At 35.3% G+C, this 18,798-nt stretch overlaps 1 protein-coding gene across 1 annotated transcript; it reads left to right on the top strand.

Annotated features, from left to right (window-relative positions):
- Window positions 1–4,527: 4,527 nt before the first annotated feature.
- On the top strand, window positions 4,528–14,447 carry LOC136817672 (neuferricin-like). Its single transcript, XM_067073991.1, has 4 exons — window positions 4,528–4,575; window positions 11,247–11,579; window positions 12,939–13,335; window positions 13,953–14,447. Exons 2-4 carry the CDS (start codon window positions 11,249–11,251, stop codon window positions 14,116–14,118), a joined length of 894 nt encoding a protein of 297 aa, XP_066930092.1. The 5' UTR covers window positions 4,528–4,575; window positions 11,247–11,248; the 3' UTR covers window positions 14,119–14,447.
- The last annotated feature ends 4,351 nt before the right edge of the window (window positions 14,448–18,798 follow it).

Raw genomic sequence — 18,798 nt, 5'->3', positions numbered from 1 at the left:
ATGCTGACACGTTTGACACAACACATTGACAAGTATTCCTGTGAGAGAAGTTTACATCAAAACCTGCAACAAAAACGAAAGTGGTCTTCATCTAATGATTGCTTTTCAGCGCTCCTTCGCAGCTGTTTATCAAATTTCCACCATTGAGATTGTCGCCTTTCCCACGGCCTTTCTTTTTGGCACCTGTGGCCTCTCAGTGCTTTGAACGACGGGCGGCTGTGAAATCCACCCTTCACATGTATATTTGTTTCAATCCGTGATCTTAAGGCTTAGGGTTTTTTCTTATCTCATTTACTGAAGAAAGCGGGAATTTGATGCAAGAGTTAGATTGTCAACAAAGTGCCGTAAAAAATGATTGAAGAACTTATATTATATAAATATTTTAAATATTTTCCTTTTGAAGAATTGGTGCAAAAAGTAAACATGGAAAATTCATTTTTTATAGGTTCAATCGAAATAGGGGATTTGGAAAACTTTTCTAATTTTTTTTTTTTGCACAAACCCTGTAACTATGGGCGAGCACACCGTTGCTAAGATGTTGGCTCGAAATCGAAAGGGAAAACCACTGAAAATGAAAGTAAAATCGGCCCCACACTCCAAATTCCGTGTTATCTTGATACAGGATTTAGGGCCATCCAGAAAATTTTTGTTACTCCCGTCGGAGGACGTGCATTTTAAAATTATTTCTAGCCTCGGAAACATTTTTCTTTTCAAATTCAGATGAAATTATGTATAGTCAGTCAGTCATCTTGGATAATTACGGGACAGTTAAAATAAAGGGTAATACGGGACACCCCTAAAAACTGTGTTATTATATATAATTTGGATTTCAGATGGATAGGATTTTGGAGAGAAAAATGTCTAGTTAGATTATTCTAAACATCTATTTTTTGATGTTTCAACTAAAGTTTCTGTGTGACCATAAAGATCGATTTTCGTCGTTTTAGAATGGAACTTTTCAAGCTTTTTGTGTCAGGATGAGCTGTAACCACTTTGATTATAATTTGACTGAATTCTGCATCAAGCTACTATGGTTTGAGGATTACAGTAGTCTCATCATCAAACAAGGCACCTTATCTCTAAAAAGTGTGTCCCATATTTACCCCATAGTCCAAATCTTAATTTTGGGGTAATTATGGGACACTAAAGTTTGAGTTTGAAGTACTGTACTTTTTTTTTAAAGAAAACTACAAACTTGATTTTCTAGTTTAATGGATTCATAACTACACAAGTATTTCAAAATCTGCAAAGGTTTGCATCTAAATTTACTTCAGCTGTTCTAGATTGCTCTATACAAATATTACTGTTTGAAGTGACCCATTATTACGTCCCCAAATAGAAAAAAAGGTGGGGTAAAAACGGGACACTGTCACTAATTTTGTTGAAAGTCCTTTAAATGATAGCACTTGGATTTGAAATCATCAAGTGGATGCAAAACCTCAAATATCATGACCTTTTGGAAAGATATCTGAATTTTTCAAGAAAATTTTATACCCGCCTCATATTTACCCCAAAGGTGTCCCGTTATTACGCCAAAATGCGGGGTAATTACGGGACACCTTTAAAATAGATTTTAGGAACATCTACTAACTTTCAAGGAAAAGTAATAAATCTTGTGTAAAGGTCAATATCAAAAGATCGGATCTCTAGGATTTAATACTTTCAGAGTAATGCCCAAATAAGTCAAAATTGTCCCGTAATTACCCCAGATGACTGTACTTCTGGAAAATGCATCAGAAATTCCACTCTTTTTTACCTTTTTTAATTCAATTGCCTTGGAAATTCATACATTTTCTTCTCTCACCTTGGAAATTTCGAATTTGGTGAAAACCTTTGCACTCAGAAATTCCTGTGTCGCCCGCCCCCTCTGCCATGTTACAGAAAAATTCTGTAATGGCCCTTAGACTGCCAGACAGAAATTTAGCCAGCAGCATGCATCCCTGAAACTTGGGGTTAAACTCAGAGAAATAAAAATTTTGGCGTAATTCACAAAATGAAATTCCGCGAAACACACCAAAATGGGGTAAATCGGCAAATTAAATTCCGTGAATCCGATTTTTTTTTCTTCTTATTTTGTTTTTTATTAACCAGGTATTACCAAAAAAGATGGACACCAATTGATCTTTATTAGCATTGTAACGTGTATTTTATATCAAATATGAAAAAAGTTAATTTAAGTTGATAACTTCTGACTCTTTGTGAGCAACCTTGTTCTTCTTTGGTTTGGACAGGCTGATATCCATTAGAAGTTTTAATGATGACTTATCATAGAAACATTAATATTTGATGTTATTATTTGTTGTTAAAGTTTGTTAAGTGACTGAAATATGTCCTGAAATGGTGATGAAAAAATATGAAAAACATTTTCTCTGTAAAAAAAATTACTTTGAAATAGACCTTTTCGCCTTTCCATCCGCCATCTTGAATTGTATGCAAAAAAATATAGGAACGAAAAAGCCGTGGTTGGATTTAGTTGGAAAATATGCAAAACATATGCAAGTTTACACAAAGATTAAAAATCAACAAAGCAGCATCTTATAAATAATTTTATAGATGGAATTCTTATCCAAAAAGAAATATTTACCGAACAACAAAAGCCTTAATTAGGAATTTGTTCTTAAAGACATTGCATATTCTGTTTTTCATGCCATTAAAAAAAATTCCACGAAGACAGAGTACACACACCAACTTTCAAAACACGCAAACTGAAAGCGTAATTATGACGTCACACATTCAGCGGGTTCAGATCGATGTTTTGATTTGATCGTTTGGCGGTTCTATTTCCCAGGAGAATAATTTACCGTCAGCGAATAAGGATTATTTTTTATCTTCGCGGGTGATTTTCAGTTTGAGTTTATGTCTAATGTTATGGTTTTTTGAAGTGCTTGTTCTAAGAGATGGGCGAATTTGATTATTCTAGTTTTCAAAAGAAGCAAATTTAATCTTTCTTCTACAAGATTACACTTTAATATAATGCCAATTATGCATGTAAGTTTTAATTAATTAATACTTTCTTTTTGCATAGGTTTTGCATACTTCTAGGGAATTTCACCACGGCAATTCGGCCACCATAATTTTTGCATACAATTCAATATGGCGGATGGAAAGGCGAAAAGGTCTATTTCTCAATCGCGAAAATACAAAATTCCTTGAAACTTTTGAATCGGCTCTTTCGCGAAATTAAAAATTTTTGCCATTAATTGAAACTCGGATTCGCCAAATTAAATTTGACGAAAAATTTCTTCTCGCAAAATTTCTTCCTGGTAGCTCAAACAACCATGTGTGTTGCAAGATGTCACTCTGGCCCACTCGGAACGACACTTGCTTTGTTTTGTTTGGTGGGGATGGGCCATTCCAGAAAAACACATTACCTGCACTTCAAACATCACTGACAGAGTCAAGGGTATAAGTGCCTGGATATACAGAACCTTCAATCAAGTCTAAGGATAATCAGTAATGACACTCTTTGGAAGACATTGGTACTTCACACTGGAATCTGCTCCCTGCTATGGTCTCCTACGAAGCGATACCTGATGCAAGAACTGAGTATCTGCAAAAATCCTTTATAAAAGGGATCCGACTTCCACCCATTGAATTCTGGGAGAACTCAAACACCTCATAGACAGTCTCGAGAGAAGACGCAAGATACCAAATTCTATATAAGGTATATAATCGAAAACTGGGCCAAATTTTACTATGGTGAAGGGGAGGTATTTATTCATAGACAAACCCACGCTGGGAAGAAAATGCCACCTCAACCAGTGAATACACGAACGAAACATTTGGAAGAGCTGCCTTTCAGACACCAGTCAAGACTATTCAATGTGTTACCAAGAAAAATACGTGACAGGACCAAAGTTCCAAAAATTCCTTCAAAAACAACTGATCAATTTTCTGCAAGATGTTCCCGACCAGCCACTTGCTCCCGGCCCTATCCCTTACAGGATGGCTGACTCGAATTCAATTGTTTGAAATGGTCAAACACCGGACCCCACGGGTTGAGTGAGCAGAGAAATTGCTGAAAACACATCAAAGGTATCATAGGTAATTACCCCCTAATGCGTAATGGATGACATCAATTTTTTAAATAAAATTTTGGCTGGCACGGAATTCCAGGCTATACCTACAATCTACCAAGAAATTCGTAGCTATGCAAACTAGACTCTGACTGCAGCTTGACTAGAGGTGAGAGTCTCCTACTTGATAACAAATTAGAATACTTCCTGATCCACTTCCTTTCCTGTCTTTCCTTGGAAGTTCCTTTTCGCTCCTTTCCAACCAATTCCAATTTCCTCAAAAATCAAGAAAAAATTTGCATCTGCGTATTCGTAATACTGACTTATCCATCATTATACAGCTGTGTAAATCACCGACTAAAAGAATTTGAGTCTTTCCTTGCAAAAGGGCGTTTTGTAATGTATTCATTTCAACGTTTCATAGATTGATTTTTTAAACTGCACCATATTCAGCCACTGGATGCAGGTATCCAAAACATCAAAATGGTAGACCAAAAAGTAAAAAAGTAAACAATCAGCAGTCAGCAGTCAGTCGGTGTTTGCGTCGGTGTTTGTAAAGGTAAGTCATATCATCAGGAATATACTTATCCAGCATCAGTCAGTCAGCTATCGACAATAGACCTTTTTTTAAAGAGGCCACCCTGTTGAATAATTATGTAGTCCAGCAGAAAAACAATGATACAGTCATGCATAACTACTGTATCATGCATAATTAATGTAATAATTATGCATGACTGTATTATTGTTTTTCTGCTGGACTACATAATTATTCAACAGGGTGGCCTCTTTAAAAAAAGGTCTATCAAGTGATAGTTATAACTCAAGTGTGAAGCAGCATTTCTATTTTGTTTCTTGTTAATATTCCGATGCACAAACAAGGATTGAAACAAAACCCTCCCTCCGCTCCCTGCCCCCTGCCCTGCCCCTGCCCTAACTGTAGCCATTCCAGGGTCAAATTGAAACTATTCTGGTGGCAATCAAACCTAGTTCATCTTGTAGAGCTTCAAAAAAGAAAAAAAACGAGGGGTCATACTCATACACCTCCTAATGATAAGCGGTTCCGGAGATATTGAGATTTTGGTTTCGCTAAAATAGCACCTTTTTAGACATTTGAGGTTGACAATTTAGCCCAGAAATGGCATATCAAATGGCCCAAATAGGCTGCAAAATTGAAATCAAGCTTTTGTATTGAGTCAAGATATTCCAGATATCTTCATTTTGACTGCAGACTTTTATCAAATTCTTTTTGTAATGGCTTGCTAAGGGGCGACGTCCATATTCAAAGTTGCCACGCGTAACGGGAAAAGACCGTTGGTGGGTAGGTATATCGGAATGTTGAGAGTTAGCTGTGGCGTTGATGACCAAAATGAAACTCCACTAAAAATTCCAAGGAAAAAATCAAAGATCGCTTATCGTAGCGCTCACTTCTTCGCTTTTTCCTTTAGCATGCTATCCAAAATCCTTTCCCTGAGCAATTTAGGGGTGGTTTCAGAGTATAACATTCTTGCCTTGGGAGTTTTAAAAACAAAGGCCGTTTAAAAATTGTAATGGAATTCGGCCGTTGTAAACCTCTGAAAAAATGGCGACCTTTGTAGCGGGCCGTTTGTTTGATTTTAGCGGGAATGAAAGCTTCGGTCAAATTTTGGTCAAAATCATGAAGACCGTTAAGGTGGTGGGTAGGTATGTTTTGAAAGTAACGGTCTTTTCCCGTTACGCGTGGCAAGATTGAATATGGACTCGCCGCGCCCCTAACACTTCAAGGAAGAAATGAAAAGACATTTTTTTGAAAAAGAAGACATTGCATTGCAAAAAACAATAAAAACGTTATAAAGCGGAAGTTAAAATTGCTGAACCTACTTATATTTGTAATCAAAGCGCTGTGGAGGAAAACCTCCCCATGGCATATAAATAACTGTTTTAGGCTAAAAAAAGGTCAAATTTTTCAGTGGTACCACTCTCTATAATTCTAGTCCTCGTTTTCAGGCTGAAAATGCTTGCCAAAGTATGAAAAGTAAAAAATAATAACTTTAATAAAAGAATTAATTTCAGAGAGTAGCACCATTGGATTTCTCAGGTATTTTCTGATAAATATGGAAAGTTTCACTGTCTGAACATTTTTTCCTCCGCAGTGCTTTGAAATCAAAGATGAGTTGTGAAATTTTTTGTGTCCCGCAGATCTAATTTTTTCTAGAAATGGCCTTAGTTGAAACGAATTTTTAGACAAAAGTGTAGAATATTACACCTGCATATTATATATGGTTGGAAAGCTAAAAGAAAGCTCTAAATTACTCAAAAATAATTAATTTTATAGCTCAACTACACAAAGAACAATTGCTTGTCAAAGTTGGACCTAAAATTGAAGATTTTCATGAGCGTCAAATAAAAAACAAGCAAACCCGGAATGGCTACTAACTGTTACAGAAAATCATCCATGCTACTGATAATGGCTACTGATTCTATATGATCGATTTAGGTCAGCATTGATCGATTATAATAAAGAAAAGGAAATTATCAGAGAAAAGTTTAGAGAAGCAGGTTACCCAATTCGATTCACCGAAAAGATTTTGAAACGAAATTAACTGATGATTGCATCATACCTGATTTCCTTTTCAAAGAAAAACGCAAATTCATACTCATTGAGGTTCCATTTTCAGACACCAATGAACAACTTCCAAAGCGATTCATTGAAAAATTGAAGTTTTTTACCAACGACAAAATTGATTTTGCTATAAAATGGGCAACAAAGAAAGTAAAACAGTTATTTAACTCGGAGGATTAAAATCCACACCCAGCGTGTAAAATTTACGAAGGCACGTGTTCTTGTGGATTGAATTATATCGGCGAAACCCAACGTAATGTTGAAACCAGGTGGTCAGAACATAATAACTTTGAGCACAACTCTGAACCTGCAAAGCATCTCAAAAACCACCCTGACCACGAATTCTTATGGAAAATAATCTTAAACGCTCCCACGAATACCCGATTAAGAAAAAATCTGGAAGCCGCATTATTAATTACCCTTAAGAGACCACGTCTTCATGACCAACTCGACTCTGCTCGTTTAATTCTTTTTAGAAATGGTGTAACATAGATTTTAAATAGAAAAGAAACATTCACATATCCCGTGAGAATGCCTCTTTTCATTTTTAATAGCTTTCTTTTATTACTTTTTAATGATTTTAGACGAATAAATTTATAAATTTTTTGATTTTCAATTTTACTATTCTATAGCACTGATGATGTCGGAAGGACCGAAAAGCTTTTGCTAATTTTAAATGTTGTTGTTTTTTATATTTTTATCAATATGGCAAACATTGATCATAAATCTTTTAAGGGTGTTTCAAAGTTAACTTTTATCGACTTGCTTTCTTCGTAACTTTCAAGAGTGTTTCTAAGATCACTTTTATCAATTCGCTTTCTTCTTAACTTTCAGGGTGTTTCAAAGTTAACTTTTATCGACTCGCTTTCTTCGTAACTTTCAAGAGTGTTTCTAAGATCACATTTATCAATTCGCTTTCTTCGTAACTTTCAAGGGTGTTTCGCCAACAAAGTTCGATTAAGTTCGACAAAGTTCGATTAAAAATACAGTTCGATTGGTTCGATTAATTACGTCTGGAATATTTGTAATAGTAATGATATGACATTGAGGGAAATTAGGGATTAATACCCCGAGTTTCATTTTGAAATACTTTGAAATAGCCCGAACGAAGTGAGGGCTATTTCAAAGTATTGCAAAATGATACGAGGGGTATTAATCCTAATTTCACGAAATGCCATATCATTCCTGGTTAATTATATGACTGATTTTATCATTTCTTAAAGAGCTATCCGAAATCGGGATTCCAGAATTAAGACAGAAAATTTAGGATGTATTGTAGAAATATGTATTGCTTCAAAACACAAATCATTCCATCCCATATCACTTTCAAATTTTTGCAGATAAATATATCAAAAATATAATGTCAAACAACAAAACTAATAATCCATTATCCAAACTTTCAAACAATATTATCGGTAAGAAGATTCTTCATAAAAATTGTATTTTCGGCTCCTTTGCAAAGACACCTGCATTATTATCAGCGAGTCAGGTTCGTAATCAGTGCCATACTCTTTCTTTCGCGTATCTTCACATAAAATGGTCACAAATGAAGTGTTCAAATTTATATGGTTCGTATTCGGATATGTTCTCCCGTTCTCCTCAAAAGTCCACGAGACTTCGCCCATTTCTGAAGTGCGTTCATCCAAATGTTCGTGTTTTTGTTGTCAGAATTTTGCCATAATAAAAGAATAACATCATCATCCAACAGCCTGAATTTGTTGTCATCTTTATTCTTTGTACATTTTTCTTGTACTTTTCCTAACGGCTATCTTCTCAAAATATTTGTGTTTGTTTTAAAAAAAAATCGAATGTTGTCGAAAATAATCGAATGTTTTGGAAATTCGAACACTACTCGGCGCGTGAAATTATGTTGGAGAAAATGGTTTTGATCAAAAATATTAACTCTAAAAATAAAGTGAAGCATCTTAATTTCCCCTGAATGGTTCAACAGTTTTGTTGTTTGCGTATTTGTTTGTGTTTGCGTTTTGTTTGTGGCGGGGACGGCGGAAAAGAGGGCGTATTATCAAAAATTTAGGAGCGGGGTATTACAAATCAAGCGGGGTATTACAAAATAATACCCCGCCTTAGGATAAGAGCGCGCAACCTAAATAAAATCAGTCATATAATTAAAGGTTTTAAGTTTTTCTTTTATTCAATGATTTTTTTACGGCACCTTGTTGACAATGTAACTCTCGCATCAAATTCCCGCTTTCTTCAGTAAATTGAAGATGAGAAAAAACCTGAGCCACGGATCATGGATTGAAACAAATGGGTGGAATTTTACAACCGCCTGTCGTGCAAGGCACTGAGAGGCCACTGGTGCCAAAAAGAAGGGCCGTTTGAAATGCGGCAACCTCATTGGTGGAAATTTGATAAACACCTGCAAAGAGAGACCACTTTCGTTTTTTGTTTCAGTTTGATTTTGATATAAACTTCTTTCAGGGATTACTTTGTCAATGTACATGTACACATGTATTGTGTCAACTTGTCAGCATTGTATTGTTGTAAAGGGAAAGATAAAAGAGGTAAGACTAGCCTAGTTTCTAATCCTGATATAGGAGTTTAAGTTTAGACTGAACAACTTCCATCGAGTTAACTTTTATCAACTCGCTTTCTTCTTAACTTTTAAGAGTGTTTCTAAGTTAACTTTTATCAACTTGCTTTCTTCGTAACTTCCAAGGGTGTTTCTAAGATCACTTTCATCGAATCAATTTCTCTGTTATATACAGTAACAAATTGTTCAAAGGTACATGTTTTTTTTTTATAAGCAAGTGTATGCCCCTTGGTCAGGCTCGAGTATGCTTAAGCTTTCAAAGCATCCAGACATAGAATATGCTTATTATATGCTTAAGAATTATCATGCTTTTGATTCACCCAACCAAATTTTTTAGTAAAATCTTTAAAATTTTGTTAATATTCGATTCAAAAAGCATTTAAATTTTTGAGCAGTGGAATGTGGCTAGCCGTGGAATGTCTTTTTTTACTTGACCACTTACAAACCTTTTTGAATAAAAAGAGATTGAATACTTGAAAAATATTTCAGGCTAGCGTATATGCTTATGTTATGCTTAGGAAATCTGCAAATCTGAGCCTTCATATGCTTATAAGCGTTATGCTTATAAAAAAAAAAACATGTAACTTTTATTTTTCTCGCTTTCTCCATAACTTTAAAAAAAAATATACACTGAATAACCGACAGGATTTTGAGTTTGACCAACTAACAGGATTTCATTTCTGTCGGACATGATGTCTGATTGACTAAAAATATTTATTTGCTGCCATGTTAAACCTTTGAACATACTCGTTGGTCAGTTTCCCTGTCTGCAATCAATCAAAACATCGATTTTCAGGGCTGATTCTAATTTTTCTACCAGGTAAAAAGCCAGATACTGTAGGTATTTTTCTCATTTGTCAACTACATAGTTTTTTTGTCTATTTTTCATGGTTCCACACAAAAGATTGGTGGTAAGACGAGACAAGCCAATTGATTTTCAAAATTAAAAAAAAGGTTGTTGCATGGTTTGTGTAAAAAAAGATAATAGGATAATATAGGAGGTAGGATTGGAGAGTTAAGGGAGAGTTAAAAAAGGAGAGATTGGTTATTTTTCATTAATAGTTTTTAATTTTAATTTTAAGTTTTTAATTGTAAATGTGTGATGTGTGAATAGAAAAAATTAAAAATTACAATATTAGATGACTGACTCTACTAAGGGTAGGGGGGGGGTCTTGGACTAGCGTCATTTTGACGTGGGAAATATTGATATGTAAGTGCCCCTTAAATATATACTTAAAATTTAGCACAGACATTATTCATTGAGAGAGCCATTTCAAGTTGAATGGCAACCAGTAAAGTGATGTAAAATGAGGTCATTTTTTGCCATAATTACCAGAAACTATTTTAAAGGTTTTATTTTTATTTTCCTCTTTCTGACCAAACTTGCTCCACATTCGTGTCGTCAATTCAATGTGAAAAAGCTTGTAAATTTAATTTGATGAAGGCTCAAATAATGAGAAGATATTTCTGATTTTGATTATCGACTACTGGGTTTCTATGAGGAAAATCATCAGAAATAGGGGGCTTATAATTAATTGTTAAATGAGTGTCCTCAACAAAAACAAATTCCCTTACACCGTCCTAATAAACTCTTTAACACAATTCTACAACTAGAACCTCCTTAATTCGAATGTCTCCTTCTTTAACTCGAACAATTTTGTAGTCTCTTGCGAGGTTATGCTTTTTGTGTCCCTAATTCAAATTCTTCATAAAAAGAGCTTTTCCTTCACCTTGGCATTCGAGAAACTCATCTGTACAAGCAGTTGATTATTAAAAAATACTAGAGAAATGCATTTTTTTTTACATTTCTAATGAGTTATGAGTTGAGTTCGCTGAGTTTTGATTTTTTGGCCTGTTTGATAAAAAAGAAAGACTTTCCTTGGTTTATGGGAGCACTCTTGATGAGCAATTTATCGTTTGTACAATAATTTCTACTCAAGATATAATAACGTGATAAGACTCATGCAAACCCCTTTCATTCATAGTTTTATGTAAAATCTGTCAAATTGTCATGAAATTCGTATAGTTACTCTTATTAAAAAACGTTATACTATCTTGTATATTTTCAATCAATCAGAAATGGAAGAAGGTAAAACAAACAAAATAAAATTCGAACGAAGATGTCCTGGTATTGGTGAGTTTTTAGCTTACACAAGTGTTGTAGTGGTTGCATGTGCCGTTATAGTACCTCTCGAATTGAAGTATGGTTATTCGTCAAGAGTATTTAATTCATTCCATATGCAGAGCACTAATGACGATAGTGTATTGCATACCTTGATCAACATTCTGGGGCTTTTCAAGAAGCCAGCTGCACAACAACCAAGTACTGGAGAAAGGATATTCACTAAAGAGGAAATCAGACAATATTCCGGTGAAGTCGAAGGGAAGCCGATCTATTTAGCATACTTAGGTGAGTTTTTTCATCGTACCTTCTATTTAAGATTGTATCGTCTTTCCTGCTATCAGTATCACATTCCAGTTACTTTAGGCGTACAAACTTTCGCGAGCAGAAACTTTTGCAAGGTCGAAAAATCGCGAAATCTACAAAATTTACTTTCGCGAATTTGAAAAAAAAAAATTTCGCAAGCATAAACTTTCGCGAATTAGGAATATTTTAAGTAGAAAATTCAAGTTTTCGGTGCATAAAACCAGTCTTTTGATCGTTCAAATGTACTCAATCCACAATTGATGGACCTTTGTGCATAATTTCTACAGTAGATTTTATCTTTGTTAACATCAAAGAGGAAAATTTGAGTAAATTTTCTATTCAGATTTTTTTTCGGGAGCATAAACTTTCGCGAATTGCCCTCTCAAGAATTTTCAAGGACATTTACTTTCGCGAAAAGGGCTAGAGTTTCTGCTCGTGAAAGTTTGTACGCCTAAAGACTAAAGTACCATTCCCACATACCAATGCCCACGATAATCTAACCTGGATATCCAAGCAGCAAATTTATTTCTTATTTTGATATTTCTGCTATTTACAGCTTGCCGATAATCATTTAACAATGATAAGGTGCTATTCTTTTAAAGAAACATATTCAATCTATTGTTTTGGGAATTTTTTATGGGAGGCTAGTACTGCAGTTAGCCTGGAGATCCATGCTATGATTTGTTATTCTATGTACTGATGACGAAATATACTAATACAATAATAACTGGTTTTGAGGTCAATATTTTACGTATTGACCGAGAAAACAGTTATATTATTGTGCTTATTAACTGGTGAACATTCTTTGTGTGTTTCTGGCCAAAAAAAATGCATTTTCCACTAATTTTCCATGATTTTTTCGTTTCTTTTTTACCCAATATTTTCTTTGATTTATTCTGACGTCACTTTCTTATGAGAAGTCATTGCATTTAAGAAGTCATTTTTTAAATCATGTTCAAACTGACGAAACTTTTCTATAAAACAAATTTCCCTTTTCAAAATCATCGTCAGTTTGACCAAAGCACTGAAGTGGTCTTTACCTGTCTTTACCGTATTATATTGACCGCTAGAGAACCAATCAAAATAGCGCATTTTCTTGTATTGACCGGCTTTTACTTCAACCACTTAATAAAGCATGGTATGGGCTGAGAGTTTGAATTTCCCAGATCCTAATAACGGTTGAATTCGAATTTCCCACTGTAAATATTTTGAGGCAGATATGTGCTTCACAGGTCATACCCGTCCTGTATACATCAGATTATAAAAATACAGGACGGTTCTCCTGTCTAGTACTGCAGTATGTAGCGGATATTGAAATCTCCTCGTGACTTTTGTATTCAGGAAAAGTTTATGACGTCACCACTGGTAAACAACATTACGGTAAAGATGGTGCATATCATTTCTTTGCTGGCAAAGATGCTTCTAGAGCTTACGTCTCTGGTCAGTTCAACGATGAAGGGTTGATTGACGACATTACTGGACTACCAGCTGGTCAATATTCGGGCTTGAAGGGTTGGACTGATACTTTCGAAAACAAATACCCTTTTGTTGGTAAATTAGAAGGTTTCTTTTACGATTCGAATGGCAATGAAAAAGAAGGAATAGCTATTTATCGGCAAGGTTTAATTGAAGCATCGAAATTCGAAGCCGAGGAAAAAGACGATGAGAAAAAGTTTCCAGGATGTAATTCAAGATATACGCCACAAACGGGTCATGAAATTTGGTGTTCTACTAACAGGTTTGCAAATCTACTTCAATCTTTTATCGATTATTCTTTAAAACACCTCTCATAAACACATGGAATCCCTATTGAAGAAAGAGAAAAGACGCTAAGAAATTTCCTGCGTTCAAATGCTGCCACCAGTACCCACGACACTTTTAGCCTTCTCTCTATCAAACCTATATTTTAAGGGATGTCAGACAAGCTTAATACCCCTTGGAAGTACCCTTAGTTATATATTTTTTAAATGGTTTATTTAATGGGCTCTTCCAGAAAATGTCCGTAAATGGGGGTGGAGGATATATTGTCCAGGGGGGGGGGGGTAGCGAAAAATCATCAAAATTTTCCTTGTCCGGGGGTAAATTTGCTCTGTCCGGGGGCCAAAAGTCACTTTATCCGGGGAGGGGTGGGGATAAATCACTGAAAATTGTTATATCCTCCACGCCCCATATTCAAATTATTTTCTGGAAAAACCCAATATACGTAAATCTTTTTTCTCCCCAAGCCACTAAATCATGATTGACACACCCAAACAACACCAAAATTTTAATTTTATTAAACAATCAATAATAATAAAATCAAAATTTCGATGATGTTTATTTGTTTGAATTTGATGATTTCTTTCTCCGTTTTAGTGGGGCTGTCGATCGTGATTGGACAGGATATCCCCGAAAGTTTTTCAAACCTGGTCGAACGAATTTCCGTTGCGCGTGTGTTCCAAAGGCTCTACTATCTGACCCTCGTTTCAAAGAATTTGATGGTTGTCCTACAGACTTTGTAAAATGTAAGCTGGTCCAGTAATGATACTTGATATGATACTTTTGAAAAACTGATTCTTCATTGGTAGAAAATTCGTCGGTAAAAAAGTATTTAGATAGATTTTGTTTTAAACTGTATGAGGTTAAAGGCTTGGGAACACGAGAAGTTTTTTTTTGCGTTGGTGCAATGCAACATGCTCTATCCCACCAACCTTAAACGCTTTCTCGTGTCTCCATCCCAATTTTTCTTTTAATAACATTTTGTGCTCCTCTCACTTTTGTCCCTGGGACAAAATCAGCGTATCTTTTGGGTATTTCCCTCACTTTTTGTCCCATAAAACAAAAAAGGAAACCATGGGATATGCATTTTTTTTCTTGTGTTGGTGGGATGGAGCATGTTGCATTGAAGCAACGCGAAAAAAACTTCTCGTGTCCCCAAGCCTTAAGTTTATTTATATCAATCTTTTTTAAGTGATTGTATATATATTTCAGCACAATGTATTCTGTCTTTGTACTCTTGCTTGTTTATGGTGATTTTTATACATTATAGAATACATTATAGGTAATTTTTACGAGTTACGCAAATTTAATTAAATTGTTGTGTAGATTTGTAAATTCCGATTATTTCTATTTAGTAAAACTTAGGACTTAGGTAGGACTTTTTGAAAATATTGACACGATTTCAGATTTTAGTATTAATTTCTTAAGTGTGATTAATTACGTGCTTCTCGTACCTTTGTGCCTTTTTGGGTCCCGAAAAAAATCTCTTGGGATCCCGAAAAAAAATCCCCTGGTTCCAGAAAAGTCTACTTGGTCTCGGAAAATTAGCCATTTTGGCTGAATTCCAGAATCCCGAAAATTGAAAAAACAATAATAAATAGCACCGTCACACCGGTTTGAAGAGGTTAAAATTTCGGAATATGACAAAAAATGAGGTTAATCACCGTCACCGTCTGATTTTAATACACCATTTTCCCGTCTCTTTTTTCGTCAAATCCGCCCGTACAAAAAAGAGCCGATCCCGTCTCACCGTGAAAGTACAAATCCCCCTTTAAGATCCTCAACCCTCCGATTTTTTTCGATTATTATATGGAGGGAGAATAGAGTTGGGTTGTTACAGCGAGAAGAAATCCATATTAATTTGATAGAGTTTAATATGATTATTTCTATGATATATCTATCGTCTATGAATAAACGTCCACTATGCGAAATTTTCTACTCTGGGTCGTCTTGTCTTTAAGAACAAGTAAAATTTTTAAGAAAGTTCAGTTGTCCTTTTTTGTTTTGCACTTTGAGCATAAATCTTTTTCTTAAGTTTTTCTTATTGCTAGGGAAAGAGTGAGGTATTTTAGATTTTAATGCTCTTTTTTACTAATTTCAACCTTTTTATCTGCTTAGAATCTAGTCATTCCGTCTGACCCTCAGCGTTGTTTTTGAATGGTTCTTAATTCTTGGCATATTAATTGAGCCTCATTGCTCTTATAAAACTAGCAAGTAGCTGTCGCTATGAATGCCCCGCCGATAGCAGATATAGCCCAGAGGAACTTTGCTCGGTGTTACTAGAGCTGTTTAAAGTTAAGAAACACGAGCCGATGCGGTTAAAATCTCCTCAATAATACATGGTATGAACCCCCCCCCCCCAGCCCGCAGGGGGGGGGGCTACAACCAAAATCTTCCTGAAAAAGGCTGGGGCTGGATTTTTTTTTAATTTCAGGGGGTACCTATGATCTCTGGGGTATCTAACTTTTATGCAGTAAGGTCTGGGGGCTTGGGAACTATATTTTATCTTGCTTTTATCTAACTATCATTATTCTTTTTAATTGTAAAAATATACAATTTTTTCATTTCTTGACATATACTCAAGTCACAGGGGGTACCAATCACAGGGGGTACCTACTAACGTCTGTTGTTTGGGGGTACCTAAAATTCAGGGGGTACCTATTTTCTTAGGGGGTACCTAAACCCCTGGTCCATGCCATGTAATATCCATACGTAACGAAAGTGTCAATCCAAAAAAAAAACATGTTAAATCTACACTTTCTGATGCAAAGTGACCTGAATTAAAACCATTACAGGTTTCGCAACATGTTAAGAACTAGAATGATATCAAAGTTGATTTTCTTCAATCACCAGATAAAAATCACTTTTGAAAACCCAAACATAAGAATGTGTACTGTGAAACTGAAAGTGCTTCCCTTCCATAAAGAATACATAATGCAGATTAAAGGTGAATTCCAAAATGAAATTGAATACAATTTCATTCATTTGATTTGAAATTTAAAAAGTAAGTAACTTTGGACTGGTGGCATACTGTAGATATAATCTATTTGTATCAAAGGTTACTGAAAATTATCTGAAACACTTTAACAATGTTTATACGTGTTTCTGCAAAAAGTTTTCAGTTAGCTTGAATAAAATTTCTTCATGGTTACTTAAAGATATAAATTTGATAGTTGCTCTCAAAATTGGCAATTGGCAGTTGAATCAGATAATTTTAATAAAGGTATTAATCTTCAGGGATTAAATTTCCCGGATTTCACAGCCTTTGTTCTTATTTACAAAAGACCATAAAATAAAATCCTAAGAAAATCTGAAAAGGGGCCTTCAGCGAAAATTAGTCACCATGAAAATATTAAAACATCATCTAATCCGCCAGTGTACACAATTTTTTTCTATCGCTGTAATCCACTTCCACTTCCCTGGCAAGCAAGAAAGCGGAGATTCTTCAACGAAATGACTGTTATTTCAGACACCGTGTCCCGTTGTAACCACCGTCAACATGGTTAAAAACTTTTCACTTCACAGGTAAGTACAACATTGTGTTTGTATTTTATTGGACGTCTGGTTCTAAAAAGTCAAAAAGTTTGTTCAGTTTTGATTTGAGCAAAGTACGCTCCTACGTTTAACATCAACACGGTACAGTGTGCAGCGGTGGTATTAGTAGAGACAGTGTTCGAGTCTGTTCATAATATGTGACAAAACAATTCAAATTGAAATTACTCCAATAGCGTGTGTAATAATAAGCTTTTCTTAGAAGCTTGAAATGTTTTGTCCCAGTCTGGAATTTAGGTAACTAGGGGTGAAAATCTTCGGCGTACATACATACACATCGAAGTACCGTTCTGGCACAGTGGCATAAACAGCATTTTCAAAGTTTGCTAAAGCTTCAATATTGGCGTAAAGAATTATTCACAAAATAGTAGGTATCGAATACTCCATAATCCAACGTTTTTTCGGCTTTTGTTCCGCTTCTGTTTACATTTTTCTGCTCGCTGCTCCCCATGCTCAACCATTTTTTAGCTGGTAACACTGTGCTTCAAAAGTCCACGAGAATTAATCATATCAGTTTCAGTTCATGTTAGTCATAGTACCGTGAAAAAGGGTAACTTGCATCAGTGGGGGCTAACATGCATATACCCCAATTCACAGACTTGTCTGGTCATGGTTTTCTCACCTTGTAATATGAAAATCAAATTTAAGAAAACATGTAAATAATTGAGGAAAGATAATTATAATTACCATGAATTGCGTTTCCCAAATGACCTCACTTTTACACGCTTCATAATCTGACATCTTTGTTATTTAGAATTTTCAAAATAATAAGTCGCGATTACGTCATTAGTCCAAAATATGATTGGCTGATAGATGTGAGCCTGGTTTCCCCATCCACTCGGTAAAATATTCACCACCCTTCAGCCACCCTTGAGAGACAGGGGCGGCAAAAAAAAGTAAGTACGCAACCTTATGGAAACCACCCCATTTTGACATTTTTTTTAAACAAGTGGCGAAAACGGGGGAGAGTGTGCAGAGAAGAGCAGGCAAAAGACATTTACAATCACGCTCTTCGAAGCTTGTGACATGTTGTCGTGGGAAAAGAAAAGTGATTCTGATTAAAGGTACGTTTTTCTATTGTCAAGTAATTTTGTCATAATGTTTCCATGTCAACACTTTGAAGAGAAGTAATACTGCTCTAGTTGGTCTGTTAATTGGGGTATATGCATGTTAGCCTCCACTGATGCAAGTTACCCTTTTTCACGGTATATTCTCATTGGCATGTCTCACTCACTAAACCTTCTGTATGAAACTCAATGTTGGTACCAGTTTTTGGCACGTTTTGGCGCAAGGCTTACTCTTTGAAAAATTACTTTCTGCAATATCCATATAGGGTATATACTGGGTTTTGTCGATTTCTACCAAAAATTTCAATTTAATTTCCTTCAAAATGAAGTCACTATATAGGTAGACAGTATGAATTCGGTATGAATTAACAGTCAATTTCCCTTTTGTCTACGCCTTTATAATATCAGTAGGGTTTCGGTAGAGCAGCGTATTGACTGTGTGTGTGTAAAACACACTGTCATTGAAGATGTCATCCATTCTATTCTGACAATCATATAAGGTTTGATCCAATATCAGTAGTTTGATAGTTATTCATTCAGTAGCAAACAATGTCCCTCAACTAAATCCAGTTTTAGCAACTACGTTAAAAAGATTTTAACCAAGCAAAAATCTTGTGTGCTGTTTGTTGTTTGTGAAACCTTAAAAAGCTGTGTAGACTGGCAGTGCAGACGGGACTTTCGATTTCTCGGTTTCACAGGCGCTCTGTGTAAAATGCACGAAAGTTAAAAAAATATCACGAAAAAAATCTGAAGAAACAACATGAATATTTTTCTGGCGAGCAAGTCCGCTACGTGAAGCAACAAAAGCCCCTGCGGGGCAATTA

This window comes from Clytia hemisphaerica, unplaced genomic scaffold (genome assembly GCF_902728285.1).
Source record: "Clytia hemisphaerica strain Z4C2 unplaced genomic scaffold, Clytia hemisphaerica genome assembly, whole genome shotgun sequence".
NCBI classification, from domain to species: Eukaryota; Metazoa; Cnidaria; class Hydrozoa; order Leptothecata; family Clytiidae; genus Clytia; species Clytia hemisphaerica.
Note: the sequence above shows the minus strand (reverse complement) of the source record. Positions and strands in the feature narration are given on the sequence as shown.

Bases quoted from the DNA above. Each gene is read 5' to 3' on its own strand.
- LOC136817672 (XM_067073991.1), top strand. From the start codon at position 11,249: ATGGAAGAAGGTAAAACAAACAAAATAAAATTCGAACGAAGATGTCCT. The intron at 11,580-12,938 runs GTGAGTTTTTTC...TTTTGTATTCAG, and splicing joins GATCTATTTAGCATACTTAG to GAAAAGTTTATGACGTCACC. The intron at 13,336-13,952 runs GTTTGCAAATCT...TCTCCGTTTTAG, and splicing joins ATTTGGTGTTCTACTAACAG to TGGGGCTGTCGATCGTGATT.